Raw genomic sequence first — 27,287 nt, forward strand, 5'->3', positions numbered from 1 at the left:
TGGGCGGGGCGTCGGGCGGGGACGCGCCCCCGTCGCCATGGGAACCGCGGCCGGCGGCGCCTGCGCGGAGGGCCCCGGGGCGGAGCGCCGCCAGACCGACCAGCGCTCGCCGGCGGGCGGTCTGGCAGGTCGGAGGTCGCTGGTCCGCCGCGGACGCTCCTCCCGGGAGCTCTCCCGGCCCCCGAGCCCCGAGCCCGCCGCGCCCGACTCTGATCCCCCGCAACGGACAGCGATCGCCGCCGGGGCTGCGGCCCCGAGCGCCTGATGCCCCCGGGCGCTCAGGAGGCGCTCGGCGGAGGTCGCCGGTGGGATCGCCGGGGCCGGGGCGCCGGAACCAGAGCCAGCGGGGCGCCGGCGCCCCCTCGCGGCCAGCGGGGGCATTGCACCTGGAACCGCAGGGCCGGGGTCCTAATGAGAGGGTGTTCACTCTGCTGGGGCGCCTACTGTATACCACGCCTGCTGCCGTCGTGTGGAGGGGAGGTTCTGCGGTGAGACTTTTGGATACGTTGGGAGAATCGTAGGAAGTCTCTCCTGAACGAGAAAATGCCCGTCTTGCTATCTTTTCCTCATTTCATGCTATAGATCTTTTAATATTAAGCACCTACTGTATGCTGGGTGCTGGGGACACAGTGGTGAAGCAGCTGGCAAGATCCAGGCGCTCGTGGAGCTTAGGGACACTGGAAACAGTAATTGCACTAGTAACTTGAATTGCATTTGTGACAATGCTCCCAAGGAAGTGGACCGAGCATGAATAACTAAGGACCTAAAACCGTGTACGTTTAAGTCAGTTAGACCTCAGTAAAGTTAAAGAGAAAGAAAAAAAAGAACATCACACGTGTGTGTGTGTAAGAAGAAAGGGCACTCCTGTTACAGGAGATGCACACTGTATCCACTGTTTCTTTTATTCTGCACAGCAATCCTTTAGTTGTTCTCCAGCCCCCATATGACCACGGAGGAGCCTGAGGCTCCCAGGAGATTTGCCCACAGTAAGGGAACCCAGAAATGGCGAGGTGGACGCCCCCTGAGGGCCTGTGTCCGAGGATATTCTCCTTTATCGTCTGGATGTCTTGAGCACGCTTGTCAGTGGGACTCAACTCTGGCTTTCCAATACGATGCCTCTCCCAAGGGGAGGTCTGACTGGTGGAGGACAGACAGTGGTGGGATTAAAGTTAGAAGCCCTCGAAATCCCCCTTTAAGCAGGGCCTTGACGTGGCAGGAGTGGGTTACACCAGCAAAGGGAGCCCGTGGGTTATTGTCTGCTGCCCTCTGCGGCTCCCGGGGCAGCGACTTCTATCTCTGTTCACTCCTGACTCTCGGCGCCTAGAGCCAGGCTTGCGCAGAGTGAGCGCTCAGTAAATACTGACTCAATAAATAGTGGGTTACATGCAGGGATGACTGACAGCTGAGGGTGTACCATCTGTCGCCTCTCCTCCAGGACCTTCTACGCACTTCCTGTCTCTTCTGGGCAAATCTCCATTAAGCAGAATGCCTGGACTGAGAGTTCTGCTTAACCGAATGTTCCATGTTTCTCGGCTCCCCAGCCAACCCAGTCCTTCCCCTTGGCATCTCCTCCCTATTCCAGAACTTAAGCACCGGAGGGGAGAAGATGGTCCTCCTCCTGCCACCACCTGCAGAAACCCCAAACCCAGATGTGTCCCCAGCCCTGACCAGCCCTCCCCAACCCTTCGCCCGGAGAGCTGCCCAACTCAGGCCCAGCGTCGGCTCTTCTGCCCCTGTCAATCTTAGAGGGAATCCCAGAAGCGCGGAACTACAATTCCCAGAGTCCTCCTGGCCCCAGAAGGGGCGGGACTTCCTGGTTCAGCCCCTCCTTAGCGACTTGCCCCGCATTCCTGTGTCCTCAGGTCCAGGGGAGAGGCTGCCAGCCTGCACACAGCCAGCCGTTATCCCCTGACCAAAGAGGTGTCAGGTTGTACCAGAGCCAACACCCCCACCCCACTCCCAGCCCTGGCTTTTCTCTTCCTGAGGACAGAGGACAGTGCCACCCAGGGACTTTCCCAGAACCCCTTCTCTGCCACTTTCTGCCCCCTCCTCCAGGAAGTCTGTCTTGATTTGGCTGCCTGTTCTCAGACTCTCTGGCAGCCCCTGTCCAATAGAACTTTCCGCAATGACGGAGACGTTTTATATCTGCAGTGTCCAACATTAGCCAAAAATGACTGTGAAGCATTTGAAATGCAGCCAGTGTGACGGAGGAACTGAATTTTAAATTTTATTGAATTTTAATTAATTTAAATCGAAATAGCTACATGTGGCTACAGCTACCGTGCTGAAGAGTATAGCTCTAGAGCCCACATGCTCCTCCGCAAAGACCGTCTTCATGCATTTCCGCCGGAGGATATTTACCCATTTTGTTTCTCCGGTAATTGACCTGCTTCTTGAGGCCGAAGGCCAGCATGTGCTTTGAAATGTTTTCCCTCAACACCGGGCCTTTGCCCATGCCGTGCCCTCCGTCTGGAACACCTGGCCCTCCAGGTGCCCATCATCTGTAATGACTACATATCCTTCAAGTCTTAGCTGTAACGTCAACTCCTCCGAGAAGCCAGCCCTGACTACCACATCGCAGCCTCTCTTCTACCCCGTACGAAGGCCCTGACAACACTGTTGTATAATTACCTGACTGACTTCCCAGACCGTGAGCTCCTTGGGAGCACAGACTAGCACCGTACCTGCAAAGAACTGACAATAAATATTCATGGAATTCAATGTTGAGTAAATGTTTGCACGTCATACAATCCAGTGCCTGGTTCCCAGTGTTGATACCGATGCAAGCTATCATTCACTGAGCCAAGTACTTTGCCCGTGCTGTCTCATTAAGCGCCACCACAATCTTATGAGACATGCTCTATGGTTCTCTCCCTTTTACAGATGAGGGATCTGGAGCTCAGAGAGGTCAAGTAAATTACTCAAGGTCACACAGCTAGGATCCCAGTCTAGGTTCCCCAGAAAACAGAGCCTGAGGCAAACTTACATGCTAACTCTTTATTGGGGATGTAGTCCCAGCCCAACAAAAGGGAGGACGAAGGGGCTGCCAGGGAGGGAAGCAGGGAGAGCACGTACAAGGCCTGCCTCACTGGGTTGGCCACAGCTTCTCAGGAAAGCCCAGCAGGGAGTTCCACCACTCAGGGCATCTCCAGAGAAGCCACAGGAAACATCCAGGGACGGAGGGCAAGAACTGCATCTGCCGGCTCCATCACCTCCCCACCACCGAGTGTCCTGTCCGCCATCCGTCACCCCACAGGCTCCTCCCTTCTGGATCGTGTTGCCTGCGCCTTCGGGCCGCCACGGAGAAGCCAGTCCACACCCAGAGCTCCCCTGAGTCTGGGAGAGGGGCCGCCAGAGCCCCCCCACTGCCACCGCCGAGGGTCCCGTCAGCTCAGCTTGGATGACAGCTGCGGATGCTGGGCACCCCTGAGGAGGTGTGTCCGTCGGGCCTGATAAGGCTCGTACACGGCAGAAGCAGGACTCAGAGCCGGTTCCCACTAACTCCAAACCTTCCACGGACGTTGACAGAGAGAAAACCGTGAATAAATGGACGATTGAACCATTGGGGGAAACCCTGGCAATCAGCTGTTCCAGGCGCCCTCGTTTGACAGGTGGAGAAACTGAGGCTCAAAGAGGCAGAGATGCCCCGACTAAGTCGCCCTGAGTGGAGATGGCAGATCCAGGATGGAGCTGTAGTCTCAGGCTTCCTCGAACCCTCCTGCTTCCTCCAGCACCGACTGCTGTGCGCCTGTGCATGGTGGCGGCGTTGACAGCATTAGAGTGAGGCCTCTTGTTCTCACCTGCCCAGTGTCGGTCCCCGTCCTCTGCAACAGCGCCCATTTTCCTCCTAGAAACCACCCCATCCCCCACCTTTAGTCCATGCAGTGCCAGTGGGGTGAACCTTGTGGCATCCTTACCCTCTCCCCAATCTCCAACCCTCAATCCCCAATCCTAGGGCACAGGACCTAGTTCTGGCCAATCAGAACTTTCCATTCCCCTGGCCACAATGATTGGCTCATGGGTGGGCATGTGCCCAGGTTTGTCCAATGAGAGTTCATCACAACATTTACTGCAACTGTGTGCAAAGAGGAGCTTTCTTTTCTCTGGGATTGCTAAACCTCAGAATGTTAGCAGAAGCCAACACTGTGAGAGAAAACCCACCTTAGAGTGAAGCCGACCCAGCAGAAAACAGAGCTGAAATATGGAGAGAAAGAGGGCCTGAAGACATTGCTTGTTCACCTGGATCCAGCTGTGCCTGAAGCTGCACCATGGAATTTTCAGTTATGTCAGCCAATAAGTTTCTCATTTCTACTTGAGTCAGTTTGAATTGCGCTTCCATCACTTAGAGCAAAAGAAAGCATCCACTCTGTGCCAAGTCTTATGCTGGATGCTGGGGATAAAGATTTTTCAGATCCAGTGCCCCCTTTCTGGAAGTTAACAGCCTGTAGGGAAGATCCTCAGGTCCTCGAGAAATATGTAAATCTGTTCCTGGACTAGAATTACGAAGGCAGAAAGGTAGAGAACACAGTGGCAAAAATTCTACACCTGGTGTTGAATCATAGGTGGGTTAATCCCTCTTCATGCCGTCTCTGACCCGGGATACCCCTGACCCTCCTGCCACCCTGATTTAGAGCAGGCTTTTCCCTCCTTGCACAGCCTACCCTGCAGCCCGGAGTGACAGGCTGTCGACTGAAGGGACCAGGAAGGAAAAAACACACACCCCTCGACCGCGAGACCAGCTTGTCACGCGCCTGGCCTTTGTTTGCCAACCTGAATGTGTCCTTCAAAGGGAAGGAGACTTTTCAGGAGGTGACAGACTTACGTCCAAAGCCTAGCCTGAGCAGGAGTGGCCACGCCGGAGGGTCTTGACGTAAAGTGTGGTGAGTCTGGAGGGAAGCGTGGTCTGAGGTCAGGAGGTGGGGAAGAGGAAAGTATTGTCCAGGGGCCAAAATGGGATTCACGGAGCCACGCGCCCCTGAAATTACATGCAGTGTGGTGTTTGTGCGCATGCGTGTGTGTGTTCACAAGACTGCATGGGGAAAGGCGTCCATGGTTTTAAGTCATATTTTCAAAGGAATCCATCGCCTCCACAATGATAAGCCCCGCTGGTCCAGGACGTGGCCATCCCTTTGTGGATGGACGTTTTAGTGTGTTCAGGCTGCTATAACAAGGTCCCATAGAACGGGTGATTTATAAACAACAGAAATTTATTTCTGCCAGTTCTGGAGGCTGGAAGTCCAAGATCAAGATGCGGGCAGATGTGGCGTCTGGCGGGAGCCCGCTTCCTGGTGCACAGATGGCCGTCTTCTCGCTGTGTCCTCAGACGGCAGAAGGGGCCAGGGAGCCCGCTGAGGTCTCTTTGACGAGGGCCCCCATCCCCTCCCAAAGGCCCACCTCCTAACGCCATCGCCCTGGGGGTTAGGATTTCCACGTATGAGTTTTGGGGGCATGCAAACGTTCAGTCCATTGCATGGGGGAAACGGAGCCCTTAGATTATATCCTTCGACTCGGCTCATGCAGCTAGCTTGTCACACGGCCTGGACTTGCACCAGCATCCGCTTACCCGGCTGTGCAGCTGAGAGAATGAGGCAAAGGATGCAAGTGCCCCCAGGCCCGACTTGCCCACCGTCAGATCTCAGCCTGGACGCCACACGGCCCCCGGGGCACCCTCCTCCGTGCTGGCCCCCAGCAGGGCCCAGGGCTTTCCCTTGAACGGAGCTGAGCCTGGACGCATCTGTCGGTTGATGGGTTGGGCAAATGCATACCTTCACTTCTCATACTCAGATCCCTCCCATGTCCGGCAAACCTGCTCCAGCAGGGTCCCCCCCTCAGTAATGGCAGCTCTCCCGTCCCGGGCGCCAAGGGCAAAAGCCCTGGGGCGTCCGTGGCTCCTGGCGTCTCTCATGCTTCAAGTCCAATCCGTAAGCAAATCCAGTTGGCTGGACCTTTGACCTTCAACATAGATCCAGAATCTGAGCACCGCCCCCCCTGGCCCTCCCTCTCTGCCCCGCACCCGGTCCACCGCTGTCTCCCCTAGTTCCAGAAGGTGCCTCCTGACAGCTTCTCCCTTGCCCTCCCTCCTGCCTCTTCTTCACCCAGCAGCCAGAGCCATCTTTCTGAAACACAAGACAGGTCCCGTCCCTGCCCAAGACCACCCGCAGACTCCCCGTGTCACACAGAAATTAAAAGCCAGAGCTCTATCATCGTCTACGAGGCCCATCACTCTCTCCTTCCTCATTCCTTCTGGTCACCCAGACCTCTCTGCTTCCTCAAACATGCTGAGCACACGCTCACCACAGGGCCTTTGCACTGCTCCTCCCTCTGCCTGGAATAATCCACCCCCACCCCCCACTGTCCTGAATCCACGTGGCTTCCGCCCTCAGCTTTGATCTTTCCATGACCATCCCCCAGTCACTCGCCGTCTCTCTTCCCTGCTTCCTTTCTCTCTATGGCACTTATTAACCTCTGACATCTTGTATATCAGCTTGTGTCTTTCCTTACTGTCTCTCTCCCCCACTAGAGTGTAAGCTCCAGGAGGACAGGCTTCTGTCTGTTTTCCTCGCTGCTAAGCCCCCAGCACCCAGATCGGTTGCTGGAACATAGTAGATACTCAATAAATATTTGTTGAATGAATAGATGGATGCATGGACCATGTTGTTCTATCCTGTTTGTCTGTCTTGTCCACAAAACCCTAAGCTCCTTGAGGGCAGACACTATGTCCTGTTCACCGTTGTATCCATGAGGGTCACATGGGCTGGGCACATAAAAGTTGAATGAATGAATGATCACCCCCTTTGGTTGACAGATGAGGACATGGAAGCCGGGCACTCACGAAGGCACTAGCAGCCACCTCAAAACTCCCAAATCGCAGTTCTTGCCTCCCATGGCTGACAGTGGCTCCCTGGGGACCAACCATGCTCCCTGCCTGGAGCAGGTGGGAGTGTTGGCCCAGCTCTAACCCTGGGCAGCCCCAGGAAACCCCCGGGGTATTTGACGTTAAAGTTTAACCCCTTAATGTCACTTTGGACTTAGGGTCCAGAGTCAGGAGCCGATTCCCTGAGTTTGAGTGCCCGGCCCCCCTCTCACTCCCTGAGACTTCATTTTGTCATCTGTAAAATGGGGACTATGGTAACAGTACCTACCATCCAGTGGCCATGAGGCTTAAACGCAACGAGGCCCTGAGAGTGGGCTCAGAATGGGGCGGGGTGAGCGTCCACGAGCTGTCAGCGCCCATGACACATGACAGTTAAACGCTGAGCGGAGGACAAAATCCTCAGTCCCTTTCAAGCTTCCTTTCGGTGGATTCCAGCGAATTGGAGGCTGGCCGGATGTGGTTTCAGGTTATAATGCCTCATGTCGGTTTCTGGGCACCTGCACGGCCGGCGTGATTTCCCAGGCGGCCCTGAGCACATTATCTGGGGAACAGAACTCCTGTGAAGGTCAGAAACGCCCGGTCGAGCCACTGGGGCAGCAGAGAGAGGCAAAACCGGGGGCCGCCGTCGGCCCCGGGCTTCTTCGCTTCCGGGCTGGAATTACACCCCTTGGGATCCTGCCAGCCCCAAGGAGAGGCTGATTCCGGTGGAGGAGAAAAGAGAAATCCATCTTGCTTTGCCCAAGGGGTGGCGTCTCACTTGCTGGCTAGCAGCCACACGGTTTTTCTCATGCTGGGAACAGAAAGTCTATGCAACAGAACCCCGACCCACCTGGCCAAGCCGAGCTCGCCCTCCCCTGCAACTCCCACGCAATCTTATCCCCGAACCTTCAGGATGCCCAGCCCCATTTTCCAGAGAGGTGAGGCGACCTCCCCAAGGTCGTAGCGCTGGGGAGGGGAGGAGGCGGTGTGTCAGCTTCTTTCTCCCACATCTTCCTGCTCGGGACTGAAGCCAGTGCTCCCTGCCCCCTGGGATGCTAACGGGCTTTTACAGATGGAGAAACTGAGGCACAGAGCCATGGAGCGACTTGCCCCGGGTCACACAGCTGTGAAGTGGTACAGGGACTGTCCCGTCTCCAAGCCCAGGATTGCTGCCACATTTGAAGGGCTGGCCTGGCTTGGAGTCACAAGCGAAACCCAAGGTTGAAGGGACTGGCCCTGGGAAGCCAGTGGGGGTGCCCTTGGCCGGAGGGGCAGCTCAGCCGCTTTTGACCCCGGGTGTCCGTGGGCAGGCTCAGCCCTCCTGGGCCTCACCTCTGGTCATCGATGACAGTGCTGGCTATTAGCAAACTACCATCCTCCTCCTCCAACCACCTCCATTATTATTTAGGTAAAACTGGACTTCAAGTGGAGTCATTCGTTCATTAAAATAAATTTTTATTTTAAAAGGACAACCAGGATCATACCCCAAAATAGAACAAAACCACAACAACAAATACTAGGCAAATCCAACCACATTTCCAAATTCTCACGCAACTCTGTAGCCTGCTCAAGGCTCCCTGTCTTTTTTTTTTTTTTTTGAGAGAGAATTAGCCCTGAGCTAACATCTGCTGCCAATCTTCCTCTTTTTGCTGAGGAAGACTGGCCCTGAGCTAATATCCGTGCCCATCTTCCTCCACTTTATATGTGGGACGCCTACCACAGCATGGCTTGCCAAGCGGTGCCATAGGTCCACACCCGGGATCCAAACCAGCAAACCCCGGGCCACTGAAGCGGAACGTGCGTACTTAACTGCTGCACCACTGAGCAGGCCCCTCCCTGTCTTTTTCAAAAGGGGAGATTGGCGGATGCTCAGGAGGTGTTTAAGACCAGTTAGCTCCAACGGGCACTTTCTCCTTGATGTACAGAGAAGGCTTGAAGGAGAACTGAAAACCAACTCCAGCCTTCTGGGAGTTAGTGACGTCTAAGGCTGGTCTGAATGTCCCCCGAATAGCTCCAAGGACCATCCGAGGCTCCCTGGCGTCCACCTCCTTCATCTGGAAACCTCTAGAGCTGTTCTTCTACGGAGGCCCTCGCAGTGCCGTGCTCTTTGTATCTGTCGATACATGTACTGGAGAGGTCGCGAGGGGAAGGAAGGGTGCCATGTCCGTCCTTCAGGGAGGGCTGGAGGGGACTCCCAGGGCGTGGTCATGGGTGTCTGCTGGTCAGTGGTTGAAGCTGGGCCTCGCCTTCCCTTTGGGGTGGTGTGAACTCCACCAGTCTCACTCTCCCTGTCCTCGTGGTCCATTCACAGCTCTCCATCCCTCGCTGGAGTCCTTCCCTTTCTTTCCCTCCTATCTGCTCCATGTTCCCCCGCTAGGAGCCAGCCAAGGGGACAGACACTCGGGGAAGAGGAGTTGTGGGGTATGGTTGGGGAGGAAGGGCTGTTTTTCCTATCAATCTAGGCATCAGAGTCTTGGCTTCTATTCCATTTTTCTCCTGATTTTCCAGGGGATCTTGGGCATGTCACATAGCCTCTCTGGGTCTCCATTTGGTTTTCATCTTTTAGGGTGTCTGCTAACCCCACCTGGTATGAGGAAGCAACAAGATAATAGGTGTGCATAACACTGCCACAAATAATCACCACCACCACCACCATCATCATCACCACCATCACTACCAGCATCATCATCACCACCGTCACCACCACCACCATTATCATCACCACCACCATCATCACCACCACCATCATCATCACCATCACCACCACCACCGTGATCATCACCACCACTATCATCACCACCACCATCACCACCGTCCTCACCAGCACCACCACCATCACCATCACCATTATCATCACCACCATTATCATTACCACCATCATTGTCACCACCATCATCATCACCACCACCATCACTACCACCACCGTTATCACCACCATTATCATTACCACCATCATTGTCACCACCATCATCACCACCACCATTATCACCGCCACCATCATCACCACCATTATCATTACCACCATCATTGTCACCACCATCATCATCACCACCACCATCATGGTCACCATCATCATCATCATCACCACCACCACCAGCGCCACCACCATCATCACCACCACTACCATCATCACACCACCATCATCATCCTACCATCATCATCTCTACCACCATCACCATCATAATCACCACTGCCATCATCATTTATTGAGGACCTACTGTGTGCAGGGAACTCCACAAAGCACCTTCTGTATATTTTCTCATTTAATCTTTCCAAGTATAAGGCTTGTTTAACCTATGAAGGAACTGAGGCTCAGAGAGGGTAAGTGACTTGCCTAAGGTCACACAGCCAATAAATATGACAGCCAGAGATCGAACTTCTCTGGCCTCAAAGCCTGTATGCCTCCCCAGAGTGAAAGCATTTAATTGGGCTGGAAATGGTCAGGACATTAGTTTGGACCTAGAGATTCATAGACATGCTGGAGCTGTTCTCAGGGCAGGAGAAATGAAATTCTCTGGAATGAAGTATGAGGGAGATGACACCGCCAGGCCAGAGGAGCCTTCTAGGCCACAAGGGGGGAGCAGCCGCCCCGGAGCAGAGACGGACAGATACACAGCCCTGCCTCAGAAGAAAGCCCAGAGCTGGAGAGAGGAAGGCAGCGGGGAGACTGGAGCTCGGGGCTGAATGAAAGCAGGGAAGGAGATGGGAATGTAGCGTGGTTGAGAACGCGGGTTTAAGTACAGACAGCTCTGGGTTCGAGTACTGGTACCCACATCTTAGCTCTAACCCTGGGCAAGTCTCTTCACTCCTCCAAGACGTCACCTAGAATAGTGCCTGGCCCACAGCAGGTGGAAAGGAAAGGAGAGTTGCCAGGTCACCAGGCCTGGGTGACTCCCCAGCCCACCCCTCTAACTGGATCCTTGGGCTGAGTCGCCCACTCCTCTCTGAGCCTCAGTGTCCTTCTTTGTAAAACAGGAGGTCACGGCACCCACCTTGCTGGATTCTCGTGCAGCCCGGCAGACACACAGGCCAAGAGCGTGTTCTCCCCCAGTCATCGAAGATGAGCTCACTCCACTTCTCTGGGCTTGTGGCTGAGGAGTCACTAAGCACGTGAATAGTGTGATGAGTGTTAATTACCCGGCATACGACAGTGTGTGGACCGCCGTGCTGTTAGTATTAGAAACCCGCCACTCGCTCACCCACACTGGCTTCCAGGATCGGCCTGGGGCAGTCTGCTGCCCTCTCTGGGCCTCAACTTTCCCATCGAAAAGTGGGAGGAGGTTGAGATTAAGAGTCTTATGTTTGGGCATGTGGGTCCCTAGGAACCTTCCAGCTCTGGAGGAGAGAATGTGGGATGGCGCAGCCACCTGAGTCAGCAGGTGCGTTTCAACATGTACAGCCCAACAAATGCTTGCAGAAGTCCATGCACACGCATGTTCACGGCCGAGCTACTTGTGGTAGAGGGAGCAGGAGGCCCCCCCATCTTGGAGGGGGCACATGCCACGGAATACCACACAGCAGTTGGAAGCGACGCTGTGGCAGTTTCGGCCAGGATCCTGCTCATTATCCCTCGTCCTTGTGTCTCTGCCCGTCGGTGGGCTTCCATCTGCCAGCCCTGCGTCTTATTGCCTGTGGATTTTCTCTGCCTGTGGGAGCCTATTTGCCACCACACATGGCTGCCACCACTGCCGCGGGCAGCCCTCGACCAATGGCCGGCAGGAGCTGGTGTGCAAAGACCACACCCCTTCAGTTCTCGGGAGGTGCTGTCTGTCACCCATCTCTCGGAGCTCCCCAGGGCAGTAAAGCCCCAGGTGCCCCCGGGGACAGCTGGCTTCATAGCACCCTCTTAACTGGTGGCCTTCTCTTTTCACCCCACCTCCTTCTCCCCATCAAAGGACTTGCACCCAAGTCCTCATCTCAGGATCCGCCTTTAGGGCACTCAAACCAACACAGACGCAAAAGTGGGGCACACAGCAACGTGGATCCACCCTGGAAACATGATGCTTAGTGTCCGAAGTGGGAGGAGGCAGAACGCACCCAGCGCACAAGACTACGCCACTTACATAAATGCGACACACACACATACTGAACCGCATCGATGTTGCAAAAATACCTCCAAGCAAAAAGATACACGTTGAATCATCCAAACGGTCACCTCTGTGTGTGATTTAGAAAAAGGCCCCCACTCTGGGTAGAGGCAGACCTTTGGGATAGTGTAAGGCTTGATGGGCTGAGAGAATGAATGAATGAATGAATGAATGAATGATGAGAGGGGCCTTGCACGGCCCAGTGGTAACGATGTGCCGGGCAGAACGGGAGTGCTCGAAGGTCTGTTTAAGCACTGACATTTATTCCAGGGTTTGGGGTTTCTACTTCCGGAACTTGTTGGGGCAAACCCTCTCCCCACCCTACGTATTCGGGTCTCCCATTGCATCACTAGGCGGAAGGGAGGCTGATGGCCTGGGGTCTGAACACAGGACCAGATCTGGGCTGGGGGCACCTTCACCGGCCCGTTTCTCTCTTTCCTGGCAGTTTCCAGCACTAATTTTGCCCTTTGACCCCTAGGTCCCTGACCCTCCCTGATGGTGGGCAGCATGTGGGTGGCTCTGGGGCTCTCCCTGGCCTGCATCTCGGCCCTCAGCCTCATCTCCCCTGCCTGGTTCCAGACCCCCACCTTCTCCTTCGGCGTCCTCACCTACTGCTCCTGGCCTCAGGGTAACAGCTGGAACCAGAGCTGTGGGATCTTCAGGTCCCTGGACGACATTCCTGACTTTGCCTGGAAGGTGAGTTCTGGGCTCATAACTCACCGGGGCCTTGGGGGCACTACCCAACCCACCACAGCAAAACAATGCCAAGTTCTGGTCCTACCCCACCTCCCAGCCCCCAGGCCTGAGCCTCTGACTCTGTCAGTGTCGGGTGGGGTTTGGCTATCTGCATTTTAGCAAACACCCAGGATGAATCTGAAAGCTGCCAGCCCATACAATACCTTTGTACAAATTAGGAAAAGGTGCCCCTTCTTCAGGACACTATACTGCCATCTGCTGGAAAAGTACTATCATCAATATGCAAATCTATGATGATCCCAATGTAGCTCCTACAGTTGTGCAGTGTACAACCTGCACACACCTACCTGGCCACCCTCTAAGCATTACTAGGCTAGAAAACCACGGCTAAGCTGTTGGAAGTCTCTGTTATGAGGCACATTACCAAGTTCAACAATGGGGACAATGGGTCAGGACTCTCGGTCCAGCACCTCTTAGGAAGATTATACAGCCTTCAAAAGTGATCATTACAAAGGTCCCTCTCCTGGTGAACCTGCCATACAGGAGGTGCTCAATAAAGGCTGGTTATGGTGACTGTAGATCTAGACCTTAATTCTGGCTTCACCACAGGGATAACAAGAGCACAGACCTCGGGGGTTTCAAAGACTCGGTTGCTGTTCAACAAGCAGAAGGGGCCTCCGCCTGCCCCACCGCAGTCAGCCCCCTGCCTGCTCTCTCTTCCTGGCAGGTCTCGGCTGCAACGCTCCTTGGAGGCTGGCTCCTGTTGGCCTTCAATGCAATTCTCCTCCTGTCCTGGGTCCTGGTCCCCAGAGGGCTGTGCCCAAGGTGGGGTAGTGGCCCAACTCTGGGGGTGGAGGCAGCAGCAGGTAAATCCACTGTTGCATAGCAAGCTTTCCAGAGACGTTTGCAGAATGAATGAATGAATGGATGGATGGATGGATGGATGGATGAATGGGTGGATGGATGGATGGATGAATGAACGGATGAATGGATGGATGGATGGAGGGATGGGTGGATGGATGGATGGAGGGATGGGTGGGTGGGTGGCTGAGTGAATGAGCAAAGCTGTGAGCAGTGTCTGGCCTCCCATGTTGAATCGCAGAGATAAACCCTAGGATGGTAGACTATTCCTGGTCCTTTAGCAAGCCAGAAATGGGAGAGGGGAGGGAATGGCATCCTTAGCAGTGCCTCTCTGGCCCTTAGCTAGACCCAGTCCTAATAGTCTGTCCTCCTTTTTTTCTCTCTCACCTATCCACTTTGCATCATCTTTATTGGGACCACCATACACAGTTGGGCAGGTTGTGCACTGCACAAGGGTGCCCAGCTGAGGGCTCAGATGCTGAAATCTCGCCTATGCTACACTTGCTAAGCTGGGAAACAGCAGGGCTGCATCTTTCCTGAAGGGTTGCTTTTCTCTAATTCACACATAGGCTCTGGATGGTCTAACCCAGCCCTTGATCGCAACCCTCCTCCCATTCGCTCTCCACCATCTCTCACCTGGATCGGAGCAATAACCACCTCACCTGTCCCCCTGCTGTCACCTTTGTCCCCTGGAGCCTGTTTGCCACATACTGGCCAAACGGGTCTTGTTATAACCGAAATCAGATCATGCCACTCAGACTGGCTCATCCACCCTCCCATGACTTCATGTCACACTCAGAGTAAATTTGACCTCCTTGCCGTGGCCGATGAGGCTCCGCCCGATTAAGCCCTTGTTCCCTCACGGGCCTCATCTCTTCCCCTAGCCAGGCTCAGTGTGCTCCGGGCACACCGGCTTGCTCTCTGCTGCCCGTAGACGCCAAGCTCGTTCCGGCACCTGGAATTCTCTCTCACAGATCCTCAAGTGTCTTGCTCCCTCACTGTCACTGCCCCGGTGAGGTCTTCCATGACCTTGAGGGGAGGGAGCATCCCTCTCCTTGGGTTCGCCTTCCTCTCACCTTGCTTTCTACCTGCCACAGCACTTACTCACCTGAAATATCTGACCTGCCTGATGGGTTATTGTCCATCTCAAGCCACTGCAATGTCAGCTCCACGAGGGCGAGGACACACCTGCCTTGATATCCTCAGCACCCAGCACAGTGCTTTGCACACAACGGATGCTCACTAAATATTTGTTGAGCCAGTGGCTGGAGATATGGTCCTTGTTCTAGGCTTGCAGTGTCTAGTAGGGGTGGGCTGCCTCAGGCTGTTGTGATGTTAACATCAGTGGATGTTAGACACAACAGGGATGAGCACAGGGTGCCAGGAAAAACTCCAGGAGGTACCTGATTCAGTGTGGGGAGGGTGTTAAGGAGGGCTTCCTGGAAGAGGCATCACTTGAGCTGAGTCTAGAGGTATAAGTGGGAGTTAGCCAAATGTAGAAGGGTATTTCACGTAATGGGAGCATCAGCAGCAAAGGCATGGAGACCAGAGAGCAAGGCACCTGCAGGGACCTGCAAGGAGACCAGAGTGGCTGGAGAGCAGCAGGGGAGCTGGGGGCCATGTGAGTCTCCTGCAGTGAGAGCGCCTAAGGGGAAGAGGCGGCTGGCTCATTTCCTTAGTGTCCTTAGTGCCCTCCACAGCGCCTCTAACAGGTTTAATGAATGAATGCATGGATGGATGGGTGGGTTGGTGAATGGATGGATGGGTAGATGGATGGGTGGATGGGTGGATGGATGGCAGGGTGGGTGGATGGATGGATGAATGATTGTGTGGGTAAGTGAGTGGATGAACTAATGGATGGATCGATGGATATATTAGTGGATGGAAAGATGGGTGGATAGAGTAATGGATGGGTGGGTAGATGGTTGGGTGGGTGGATGGATGGGTAGATGGATGGCTGGGTGGGTGGATGAACAAATGGATGGATCAATGGATACATTAGTGGATAGATAGATGAGTAGATAGATGAATGGATGGGTGGGTGGGTGGATGGATGGATGGATGGATAGAGGGATATGGAAAATGGGTAAATTGGAATATGGATAGATGGATGCATGAATGGATGGAAGGATGGATGGGTAGGTGGGCAGATGGATGGATGGATGGGTGGGTGGGTGGATGGGTAGACGGGTGGATGGATGGATGACTGAATGGGTAGGCAAGTGAGCAGATAAACTAATGGATGGATCGATGGATATATTAGTGGATGGATAGATGGGTGGATAGATGAATGGATGGGTGGGTGGATGGATGGATGGATGGATAGATGGATGGTTGGGTGGGTGGTGGCAGGTGTTTAAGTGGGCAGATGGATAGATTGGTGGATGAGTGAATGGATAGGTGGATAGAGGGATAGAGAGAATGAGTGGATTAGAATATGTTGAATTAACGGGTGAGTAGACAGATGGGTGGAAGGCTAGTTGAGTGATGGGGGGATAAAAAGGTGGATGAACCAATAAATAAGTGAATGGATGAGTGGATGGGTGAATGAGTGAGTACAGGGATGGAAGGTTAGCCACGTGACTGACACACTGGTTTTTCTTCCCGTTGTCTCCAGCCATCGCCACCATTGTGGGCCTGCTGGTTTTCCCCATCAGCCTGGCCTCTCCTTTCTCCAAGGAAGCCTGCGGGGCCTCCTCCATGTACCACGGTGGGCAGTGCCAGCTGGGCTCGGGCTACGTGACCGCCATCTTCAATGCAGTCCTGGCCAGCCTCCTGCCTGTGATCGGGTGGTCCCACATGACCAAGGTCCAGGGAAGGACCATCCTCTTCTCTAGTGACACTGAGAGAATCATCCTTGTGCCAGAAATGAGCAAATAAAAATTTCCCAGGAGAAGCAAAAAGAGGCCACAGTGGAGTTGTATAAAATCACCATGTACCCAGGTTCAAATCTCAATTCTGCTGCTTCCTTGCTGTGTGACCTCAGGCAAACCACATCACCTCTCTGGACCTCAGTGTATTCTTCTGTAAAATGAGAGGTGAAATAATGCCTACCTCCTAGGGTTGTTAGGAGAATTAACTTGGGATGCTGTATGTAAATAAAGCACTTAGCATATTGGTAGACACATAGTATCCGATGACCTTTAGCTATTATAATTATAATCCTTACCTCCCAGGACTGAGGTGACAATGAAATCTATTCATGAGCAGTGCCCAGGGCAGTTCTGAGTCTGGGGTTGTCGCTCAAATACTGTATCTTTTAATGTGCATGTCCATCTTCTCTCTCTTCCCTCCCGCTTTGTGACTCCTTCTCTCTCGGAGAATTTGAAAATGACTCACTTTCCCATCCAACATGTCACGGGTGCCCATTGTGGACAAGAGCTTGTCCGGCGTTGGGGTGGGGTTGGAGGAACAGGCTTAGTTAAGGACCTGTCTCAGCCGCCACGCAGATACTCCCACTGATGGGCAAATGTCAGTGTTACTGTGGAGCCCAGGAGACCCTTCAGGATCCAGCCCCAACCTCTCTCTTCAGCCTCTTTCTTGTGCCCCACCCCACCCCCGGCCTCTCTCTCCAGCCACGCTGAATTCTGAGCCCGCAGTAGGTCTCTCCAAACCTCCACCCCTGTGCACAGGCCGCTCTCTCTGCCGAGGATGCTGGAGTCCATCTGTTGCTTTGCCTGTCATGACCCATCACCCTTCCTCCAGAGCAGCATCCTAATTTTCCTTTGGGAAATGACCCTCGGCAACTCTCTGGCCACCACTGGCTTTAAGATGGACAAATGAGCGCTTCTAGCCGATCAGGCCTGGTTGGAATGACTGGTTTAGAGATGAGCATGGGACCTGTGTAAGCCAGTGTGCAGGAGAGTGGAACCATGAGTGGGACAGAGGTGGAGCTTGAAGGACGTCATCTGAACACCTGGATCCAGCCATGCCTGCTCCCCTACCTGTGGAAGACACAGTCACAGGCAGCTCCAGGCTGTCATCTCCCTAGCTTGGCTGCCCCAAAGGAAAAAGTGAACTTCCCCTTCCTCTGTTGGTATCTTTAAATCCCAGAGAAGGAATCTGATTGGCTGGGACTGAGTCATGTGCCCACCCTCGGGGGAGAGGCATGTCTGCAGTCCCCCTAGAAGGTCATAGTTATAATGTAGGAAATATGGTTCCCCAGAAGATGGGAGAAGGTGCTGGTACTAGGATGGGGAAGGATGCTGGGCAGGCAAAACCCTTTGATACCCAAGCCTCTCTTTAAGGGAAGCTTTATTATCCCCATTTCATAGAAGTGAAAACTGAGACTCAGAGATGTAAAGTCACTTGCCCAAGGCTGCACAGCCAGTCAGCAGCAGAGCTGGAATTTGAACCCAGGTCTGTGAGACTTTACGGTGGAGGCAAAATAAGACCCAGATTTGCTCCCTCTGCCCCCACCCGGCTCATCTTGATCAAACTCTTTTGGCTTTAATTGTCCAACCAAGAATGTCTGTTAACAACCCCCAGGAGTGACCCTATTATTCTGAAAACACATGGACCACAGAGAACACAGCGCGCATTCATCTTTCAGAAAGAACAAGAAGGACAACTTGACACCGTTTCTGTAAAGTAATAAAATAATGGAATCGAGAAATAGAAAACCTAGCATGCCACCACATGGTGTTCAGATGGACTCAGAGGTCACGTGTCAAGTGTCAGCAGAAGCACTTCGATGCCAGTCAGCCTCGTGGAGGGGATTCCTTGAGCCCCAGCAGCACGCCAGCACAGAAAGCACAAGCGGATGCCACCAAGTAGAAATCCAGACTCAGCCGCACGTCACCCACTTGAGCTCGGCTCCTCCCGGTCATAACCTCACAATGGCCCCCGACGTCCTTGAGTTTCTCTTTGAACTGTTTCAGCAAAGCCAAAGGGAGCGATTCTGCAGCCCGTAAAGCAGCATCATTTACAGAAGACTCTGTCTTTATTTGACAAGACACAGAGGGATCTCCCCGTCTTATTTTCTCTCCATCAGAACAAAAGGCGTCCAGTGTGTGCAAGGAGCCCTCCTCCCACAGAGGCTGGAAATCACTGTGCCCACAGGCCGAATAAAGAAACCCAGGAGGACGCTGGAGGAATCCCGCTCAACGTCCCAGGGTAATGGAAAGTCCCCAGGGAACTGCATGGTCCTGTGTGTCATCTGAATTCTGCTGGGGTGGACTTAGCAACGGGCTGGCGAGCTGGCACTTCCAAAAGGATCAAATCGTGCTCCTCTGGAGTCTATACCTGTCCTGGGCTCGAGCTCTCCACGAGCCCCAGGGCTTAAAAGCCACACCTACAGGGACCCGGGAGCCCTTTCCTGACTCAGCAGACTCAGACGCAAACTGCAGAGTCAGCGTGGGTTTCACGCCTACCGGGAACTGACGGCCTCCCCACGTGTAATCCAGCGTCGCTCCGTCACAGCCAAGAGGGCTCGGAGCTCGCCCCTTCCCGAGCTCTCCTCCAGGAGCATCTTCTCTAGGGTTTCAAAGACTCACCTGTGAACCTGAGCGAGGTAGATGGTGGGAGCTCAGGGAAGCTGAGGTCCCAGCCAGGGGTTCAATCCCCAGTGATGCTGAGGAGCAGAGGGTCCCAGTGAAAGAGGGGGGCTGGGACTGAATCCACAACCAAGGGCAGCATTATTAACCCCAGTGCACAGACGTGAACACGAAGGCTCAGAGAGGTAAAGTCACTTGCCCAAGGCCACACAGCCAGGAAATGGCAGATCTAGGATCCTAAATCATTGCCCCCCAAACAGGTAGACAGAGATATAAGACATGATTTTAATTCGTGCAATGAGAAACTCATTCCCTTTTCAATTCTCCTTTAAGGCCTCCGAGAAGAAAGGCTCATTTGGTGCTAACATGACTTTAACGCCTCTCAAACCCTTGTAAGATCTCTTCTTAACAATGAGAGAGCAGGCTTCCGGCTCAGAGCCTTTGGCAGGAAATAGTATTTGGGTAGAATAATCATATTTATTTTTTACAATTATCTTCTGTTTATGCAAATGACACTGGCTTTCCATAAGTTTGAAGTTCAAAAAGTGCCTTGATTTAAAGAAAACCATTAAAGATATAATCGTACAGATGGTGCACAGATATTGTCACAGTCATAAAGGTGGACTGCAGGTGACTTGAGCTTGTCAAGGGAGATGCTGTCATAAAACCTGGGGAGAAGGCTCACTGGTCAAGGGGTCTGATGTCACTCAAACTTAAGAGCATCTGTTGAAAAGGAAAGAAATCTAAATGGCTTCCTCCCACTGTTCAGGCCTGGGAGAGAAGGCGGGAAGGGGAAGAAGGAAGAGGAAACAAGATGGCAGAAACAGCTGCCGGCCCCTCTGAAATGGGACGGTAGGGTGTCCCAAACTCTTTGCACGAGAAGAGCTTCTCGATTGCCCCACGGCTTCTCCTACAAGCCGTAGGGAAAGCTCTAGATGAAAAGAAAATGGAGGGTGGTCTGGAAGAGACGCGGTGGAGCAGCCAGAAAGGCCTTCCCGTGCAGTCTGGTTCTAAACCGGGACAGCGGGATTCGGCCAGGAAACCTGGACACAGAAAACGCAGGGGGGAGAGGAGGAGTCCACAGCGACAACTGTGTGTTCCAGATGCACGGAAACAAGGACCACTTTTCCATCCCTGCACTGAGTCATGAAAACGTGCCTAGCGATCCAAGATGCATCTTTTTACATCTGTGCGAAGTGCAAACGCACGTGTTTAGGAAAGCCTTTACAAAAGCAGAAGTACTCCCTTAGGATTTTTTTCCCATAAAATATATCATCCATTACTGTAAGTCAATAGTGCATAGAACCAGGCATTTGAGCACACATAACAGGCAAGCTGGCATTGCATACACAACAGGCCTGGCGGGGCCAGGTGGCTGCCCCCAATAGCAGCCCCCAGGAGGACAGCCACGTGTACCAAGCTATGGCTGGAGTTGGAGGAGAGACTGGTGGCTCCAAAGGACGGTCAGAACATCAGGACTCGTCTTTGCTCTCAGGAGCTTCCTCCAGGGAGGAGCCCCCCTTCCCACTGAGAGACGCCCCCCCCGTCTGGGTCAGCCAAAGTCAAACCCCCAAATGCCCACTGTCGTGTGGCTTCAGACTCACCTCTGCTGGAAATCATCCGAGAACGTGGTGACCGGACTCACCCAGGCCACCAAGGCCACCTGCAAACTCCTCCTCCACTTGCTGGCTTATTGGGAAGCTAACATTTTTGATATAAAACCTGAAGTTTTGATGGGTGCTCATTCGATTAAATCAAGCTTTGCTTCTGCAGCAGAAAACCGGAAGTTTCCCTCAGCCCGACGTCAGAGGCTGCAGGGGTTGGCGATCCACGACAGGTGCCCGTTGCCCGGTGACTATGATGCAGAACATGGCAGCCGTGAGTGGGAACCCTGGATGTTGAGGGACAGCCGGGGTCTATGGAAAGACTCAGGGTGAGAGGCGAGCCGTCCCACAGCGGGGATGCAGTGAGGTGTCAACCTAGAGATACACTCGCAGTCCAATGGCTGACCATCTGGGGACCCCGCCCGTGCATGGACCTCGGGGTTCATGGTAGACAGTTAGCAAAAATGGCTTCAATTATTTCTTGCCTGAATCCACATCGCTTTTCAATGTCACTTTTCAAAACCTCCCATCAAGCAGGGAGTCTGTTTCCCCATCCTTTGAATCTGAGCTCAGCCGTGTGACTTACTCTGACCAACCGAACAGGGCAGAAAGGACTTCATGTCAGTTCCCAGCCTGGGCCTTAAGAGGCCTTGCACACTGCTGCTTGCTTGCTTGGAAACTGCCATCGTGGCCCCGGAAACAAGCCTGAGCTAGCCCAGCATGGCCCAGTTTCTCCCAGTGCCCCAGCCAACAGTCAGCCAACTGTCAGAAGCTGAGTTGCCCAGCTGGTCATCAGCTGACCACGGACACACAAAGGAGTCTGGATGAGACCAGAAGAACCTCCCAGCTGAACTAAGCCCATACGGCTGATCCAGAGAGTCTCAAGCTAAATAAACGGATTAAGTGACTACAGAGCAGCTAAATAAGTGGCTGTTTGAAGCCACTAAGTTTTGTGGTGGTTTGTTACGCAGCATTATGCGTGGTAACAGCTAACTGAAAAAAGGAATGAGAAGTGGTTCTCCTGTCTTGAGCTTTCTAGGGAAAGACCAAGCAGCCATCACAACAATCGTCCCCATCCGGGGGAGGGTCAGTGGGGTACAGTTGGGAGACACAGCCCTCAGAAGTGAACATTTCTTTCTTTCACATTAAAAAAAATCCCCCCAACACAGAAACAAAAAATAGCCCAGATTCACACATTTCTCTGTTGATATATTTTTTTCTCTCTATATAGACACAACTCTTTAGTAAACAATCACGAGATATGTTGGCAACACCGAGAAAAAGAGGGCACCCCACAGACAGAACAACGCCTACGCATTCGATTCCGGGACACAAGGACGCACACAACGGACGGAGACCCGACTGAGCACAGGAAGCCAAATAAATACGAGTTATTCCAAATCACACCCACGGACGCTCTCTGGAACACCACGGGAGAAGGCGCAGAAGGAATCTTGTGCTGTACTTTGTGACTAGTCTGTCGAAAAAATAAATAAGAACCGGAAGGTCTAGGACCTGGGTCTTGCTAAAATAATGTCCCCGGCATGAACAGCTGAGTGGCAAGAGAGACTCTTCTCAGGAGGGTCTTTTGCACAATTTTCCCGTCTTGGGAAGCTGGGGGACCAGGGCGAGGGGATGCGCTCTCATGGAGCGCTCTTCCCAAGCAGGGGCCACCTTGGCTTCGTCCATCCCGCCCAAGAGGCCCCGCTCGGTGGAAGCTGGGTGGTCACATGCGGCAGAAAGTGCTGAGACTGAGGGAAGAGCTTTGCAAGGACGCGGGGCGGGCATTTCTCCCTGTCCCGAGCAGGAGCAGGGGGCTGACACACCCTCCCTCTGCAGACTCAGGGTCTGTCTGAGGATTGGGGACCCTTTTTGTGAAGACACGGAGGGGACCATTTCCGGACCTAGCCGTGACCCTGGTGCCAGTTCACCAGCAGATGTTTCTCGAGGAAAACCCACACCACCCTCGCCCCTGGCTGACCTCTATCTTCCTTTTCCTCCTTTGTCCTGAGTAAGCATGGGCACTTAGGGAAAGCCAGCCTCCCTGACCAAGTGGCTGTCACCAACACACACGTTCCAAGCTCCTGAAGCACCAGCCCCAACGTGCGGAAGGAGAGGCGAGGTCTTCCCTAGGAAGGGAGGAGGGGGATGTGGACTCTGCCCTGCCCCAGGGGCTCTGGGCAGGACCCAGAAGAGAGGATCTCACGCTTAGAGACATTTCTCAAGTTCCATCACCCTTGCAAGGAGACAGCTTTCTTGAAAAGAAGAAAAGAAGTTTCTCCTATGGTCAGGTGGAGGAGGAAAAAAATGAGAGAATACAACAGACAGAATCCTGGACCCTAAGAGAGAGGTGTGCGGGCCTCTGTGCCTTCTCTATGGGAGGAAGGCTCAGGACACAGGCGGCTTAGGTATAAAGAAAGTGCAGCAAGAGAGATGTTTGAAGCCCCTCTCGGAGCCAGCGGTTCTCAAACAGGGACGTTTGGCAATGTTGGGAGACATTCTGGGTTGTCAAAACTAGGGTGGGGGGATGTGCTGGCATCTAGTGGGTGGAGGCCAGGGCTGCTGCTCGACATCTTGTGATGCACAGGACAGCCCCGCTCAAAAGAGTTACCTGACCCAAGTGTCAGTAGTGCTGAGGTGCAGAAACCCTGCTCCAAGCCAATCTTCCAGCCATGTTCTGGAACATCTCCGAAGGCCCCTTTCAGAGTACAGAGGTAGCCCCACAGACCTCTCCCACACCGATTTCCAGGACAATCCCCGCCCCAAGTCTCATGTGACAGGACCGTTTGGAGGGATGAGGAGAAGGGAGAGGGAGAGGAGACCACTCTGGAGACCACGAACGAAGATGTTCCCTTTGTCCACCAACAACCCCCACCTCCCGCAGGGGAGGCATCCAGACTCGGGCGATCTTTGGTCAAACAGGAAAACGTAAGGCTGAACCGAAGGGGCAACCCCTCGACCTCCACCTGTCCAGCGGCCAAAGTCAGAAGTCCACGCTCAGGAACAAACGCCAGGACCTCGCTCCTGGGGTGGCCGGGAGGGAAAGTGGGCAGGATGGGCGGGTGGTGGCCCCGCTGACACCGCCTGGGCGAGGGGGCCCTCACTTGTTCTCAATCAGAGTCTGCACCTTGTACACGAGGTCCCGGGCCAGCTTCAGGATCTGCTTGGTGTTGTGTCGCTCGGCCATTTCTGAAAGAGCAGAAGGCGACAGCTCATGAGTCTCCTTCTGTGTCCCACCTTGGGACATCCCCATCGGCATCGTCTGGCATCATCCCCAGGACGGCTCTGGAAGCAGAGACCTTGGGAGAGGCCTGCACCTCTGGGCCTAACTTTCCTCATCTGTAAAATGGGAACCATAACAGTACCTACTTCACAAGGCAACTGTGAGATCAAGCAAAACATTAGGTCTTCCCTCCCTTTCCTGCAAACACAATGACTGGGAACCTTTTCAGAAAGCAATGCCAGGGGCCGGCCTGGTGGCGCAGCGGTTAAGTATGCACGTTCCGCTTCAGCGGCCCGGGATTCGCTGGTTCGGATCCTGGGTGTGGACATGGCACTGCTTGGCAAGTGATGCTGTGGCAGGCGTCCCACATAGAAAGTGGAGGAAGACGGGCACGGATGTTAGCTCAGGGCCAGTCTTCCTCAGCAAGAAGAGGAGGATTGGCAGCAGATGTTACCTCAGGGCTAATCTTCCCCCAAAAAAAGAAAGAAAAAGAAAGCAATGCCAGGCACATAGTAGATGCTTAATAGGATGAAAAGAAGGAAGCAACAGGAGAGGGGAAGAGAGGGGAAAAAGCAAAAATAATAATTTTATCAAGAGCCACACAAAGTAATTAGATCTTCAAAGCCAAATAATCCTAAACCCAGACATTTATCATAAAGACATCATTTAGTAGGGAAAGAAGGCACTAAGACCATGGTTCCCAAACTGGGTGCAAGGTACCCCAGAATGCCACTGGGAGCTCACAGAAATTTTGAGGGAAACACGATAATACTCCACATCTGCTGAGCACCACATAAATTGCCAGCATGAGCAAGCTCGCAAAGGGCACTAATTCCTGTCAGTGACTTTATGTCTTTGCAAAGCTAGGTTTTCAGCAAGTGGATGCTGTGACCAAAAGCAAGTACCACGTGAAAATCACCGTGGAACAGGAAATGAAGGTGGTGGTGTCCAAACTGATCCAAGGTTTGAGAAGCTGTGCACTGTTCAACAGTGCACACTTCCCATTAGTAATCGTACTTATTTAAAAATGAAATAAAAATACTATTTTCTTTTGACTTATGTGTTTTAGTTTTTCAAATGGCTACTGTGGAAATTAATAAAAGAAAACAATTAAATTGGAGTTGGAAGGCCTATAGGGGGAGCTCTCACACCCTATCACATGTTGTCAGTTATACCAAATAGGAAGAGACCTTCCCTCCCATCTCGGACAAAAAGTAAAACTACTTTGCTAGGAAGGAAGATTTCTCTCCCCACCTGGAAACAGCCCAGCCAATGAGAAATGCTGCGGCTCAGCCAATGAGAAAGGCCACAGCTCAGCCAATGAGAAATGCCGCAGCTCAGCCAATGAGAAATGCTGCAGCTCAGCCAATGAGAAACGCCACTGCTCAGCCAATGAGAAACGCCACAGCTCAGCCAATGAGAAACGCCACAGCTCAGCCAATGAGAAATGCTGCAGCTCAGCCAATGAGAAAGGTCACAGCCCAGCCAATGAGAAGCGTTGCCGCCCTGAACTGCTACTTTCCCCCAATGGATTTTCCTCTGGAACAGCCCCTCCCACTCCCCCTTTTTCCTATAAAAGCAGCTCCCCTGCTTTGTTTTCCGGATTTGCCTATGGTGTGCCACAGCTTGCACATCCCAAATTGCAATTCTTTTGGCTATTCTCGAATAAATTGGTTTTGAGATAAAATAGCCGGCAAATTTGCTATTTAACTCAATTGTTAGGATACAAATACTTATTAAGTGGTTGGACCTAGCTACTTACTGAATGGACCTTTTGGCCTGGGATGCCATGAAAATTTTACAGACACCTGGGGTGCCATGAACTGAAACAGTTTGAGAACCTCTACACTTAGATGCCCACTGATAGGGGATGGTTCAGGAAGTTAGGGATAGACACTTGAGGCATGTTCTGTAGTCTTAAAAAATGATTATATGGAAGACAATTTTTAAAATATAAGGTTGGAAAAAAACTCTAAATACAGCTGGATGCTATGATGATAACAACATAAAAATATACACGAATGTGGAAAAGATTGGATGGAAAAAATTATTTTTAATTTAAAATAGGGTGAGGTCACAGGTGGCTTTTTTCTTCTTTTGCTTTTCCCCAAAACCTTCTTTAGTTTTTAAAACTTTTTAAATAGCAATAACAGTAGCAATAGTTTCCAGCTATGGGATCCTTCAAATGGGCCGGGTACCACGTGATGGGTTTGGTTCATGTTATCTCATTTAACCCTCCCAACATCTCTGTGAGGGTGCTGTTGTTAGCAACATTTAATCCCCAAGGAATCTGAAGCCCAGAGACGTGAAGTCACTTGCCCAAGATCACACAGCTTCTGAGTGGCAGAAGTGGGATCAGAATCCACATCTGTCTGATTTTAAAGGCTGTGCCTTTTTCATGCCACTTCAACTGCCTTCCTGTGTCTGCTTTTCCTATGCACATCAACCCTTGGAAGCAGACACCGTTACCCCATTTCACAGATGAGGATGGTGTTTAGAGAGAGGGGAAGTGACTTGTCTGTGGGCACAGCTGCTTAGTGGCAGAGCCAGGGTCTGACCCTGAGCTTGATTTCAACACCCAGGCTCCTCCTGCCAGATCCCTGAGAAAAACACATCCTCAGCATTACAAGATGTCAATACATCCATTTGGAAATAGCCACAAGAAGTGTGCAGAAACCCCTGCATCCCCCTCGCTGTGCATCAATCTCAGAGACTCTCTATTCCTCCCTTGGCCCCAGGAAGGACCCCTGAGATGAGATCCTGGTATGTGGGTACCATTGAAGAACTTGATGATGTCTGTGAAATCCATGTTGTTCTCCAAGATGATGTCTCGGTAGACCTCCACCAGAGCCAGCGCGATGAACAAGACATAGTGGGCGGACGAGACGTGTTTGGCGGCCCAGATGGTCTCCCAGACGGAGAAGACGTCATCATAGATGAGTTCTGCCGAGACACCAACACACAAGCATAGGGAGGGTCAGCCACAGAGATAGCAGTGCCGCCCTCCCTCTGGGAAAACCCCAGGCCAGCTGTGCGCTGAGCTTCTGTCCGGGTGCAGTGGACAGAGCTCAGGCCAGGGGGCAGGAGACCTGGACTCTCCCCCTCCACCATCAGACCTCAGCCTTCCCATCTGTAGAATAAGATACGCAAACCAGGTGGCTTGTAAGTTTCCAGCTCTGACACTCTGCAAAAGTGGAGGAACTGAGTGTATGCAGGCTTGGTTTACACTGCCCTGCCCCCGCCCTGCTTCTTAACCAATGTCCCCCTCTATTCCTGCACCTCCATCTCCTTTAGCACCCGGGGGGTGTTTCCCTTGCCCCCTGCACACAGCAGAGCTGGTTGCTCCCTCTGGATCTAGTAAAGAGATAGAATGGAGCAATGGTCAAGGACAAGGCTTCCTACATCCAATAAACTCAGTCTGAATCCAGGTCCATCACTTGCTAGCAAGGTGACCCTGGGCTAGTTACT

At 52.9% G+C, this 27,287-nt stretch overlaps 2 protein-coding genes across 3 annotated transcripts in view; one reads left to right on the top strand and one right to left on the bottom strand.

The window, feature by feature from the left end:
- Positions 1–4,746: 4,746 nt before the first annotated feature.
- LHFPL7 (LHFPL tetraspan subfamily member 7) lies at positions 4,747–16,622 on the top strand. The gene is made up of 4 exons (XM_008532630.2): positions 4,747–4,880; positions 12,419–12,636; positions 13,364–13,502; positions 16,115–16,622. The coding sequence occupies exons 2-4, from the start codon at positions 12,436–12,438 to the stop codon at positions 16,375–16,377; spliced, it is 603 nt and encodes a 200-aa protein (XP_008530852.2). The 5' UTR covers positions 4,747–4,880; positions 12,419–12,435; the 3' UTR covers positions 16,378–16,622.
- Positions 16,623–21,784: 5,162 nt separating this feature from the next.
- SGSM1 (small G protein signaling modulator 1) overlaps positions 21,785–27,287 on the bottom strand; it is an 84,127-nt gene continuing 78,624 nt past the window's right edge. For both annotated transcript variants that reach the window (XM_070626982.1, XM_070626981.1), the window contains 2 exons: positions 26,595–26,762; positions 21,785–23,785 (listed from right to left, as the gene is read on the bottom strand). In XM_070626982.1, the coding sequence (XP_070483083.1) occupies positions 23,697–23,785; positions 26,595–26,762 (257 nt within the window). In that variant the 3' untranslated portion in view covers positions 21,785–23,696. The remainder of the gene's footprint in view (positions 23,786–26,594; positions 26,763–27,287) is intronic.

The sequence above is a fragment of the Equus przewalskii genome, chromosome 7, assembly GCF_037783145.1.
Source record: "Equus przewalskii isolate Varuska chromosome 7, EquPr2, whole genome shotgun sequence".
NCBI classification, from domain to species: domain Eukaryota; kingdom Metazoa; phylum Chordata; class Mammalia; order Perissodactyla; family Equidae; genus Equus; species Equus przewalskii.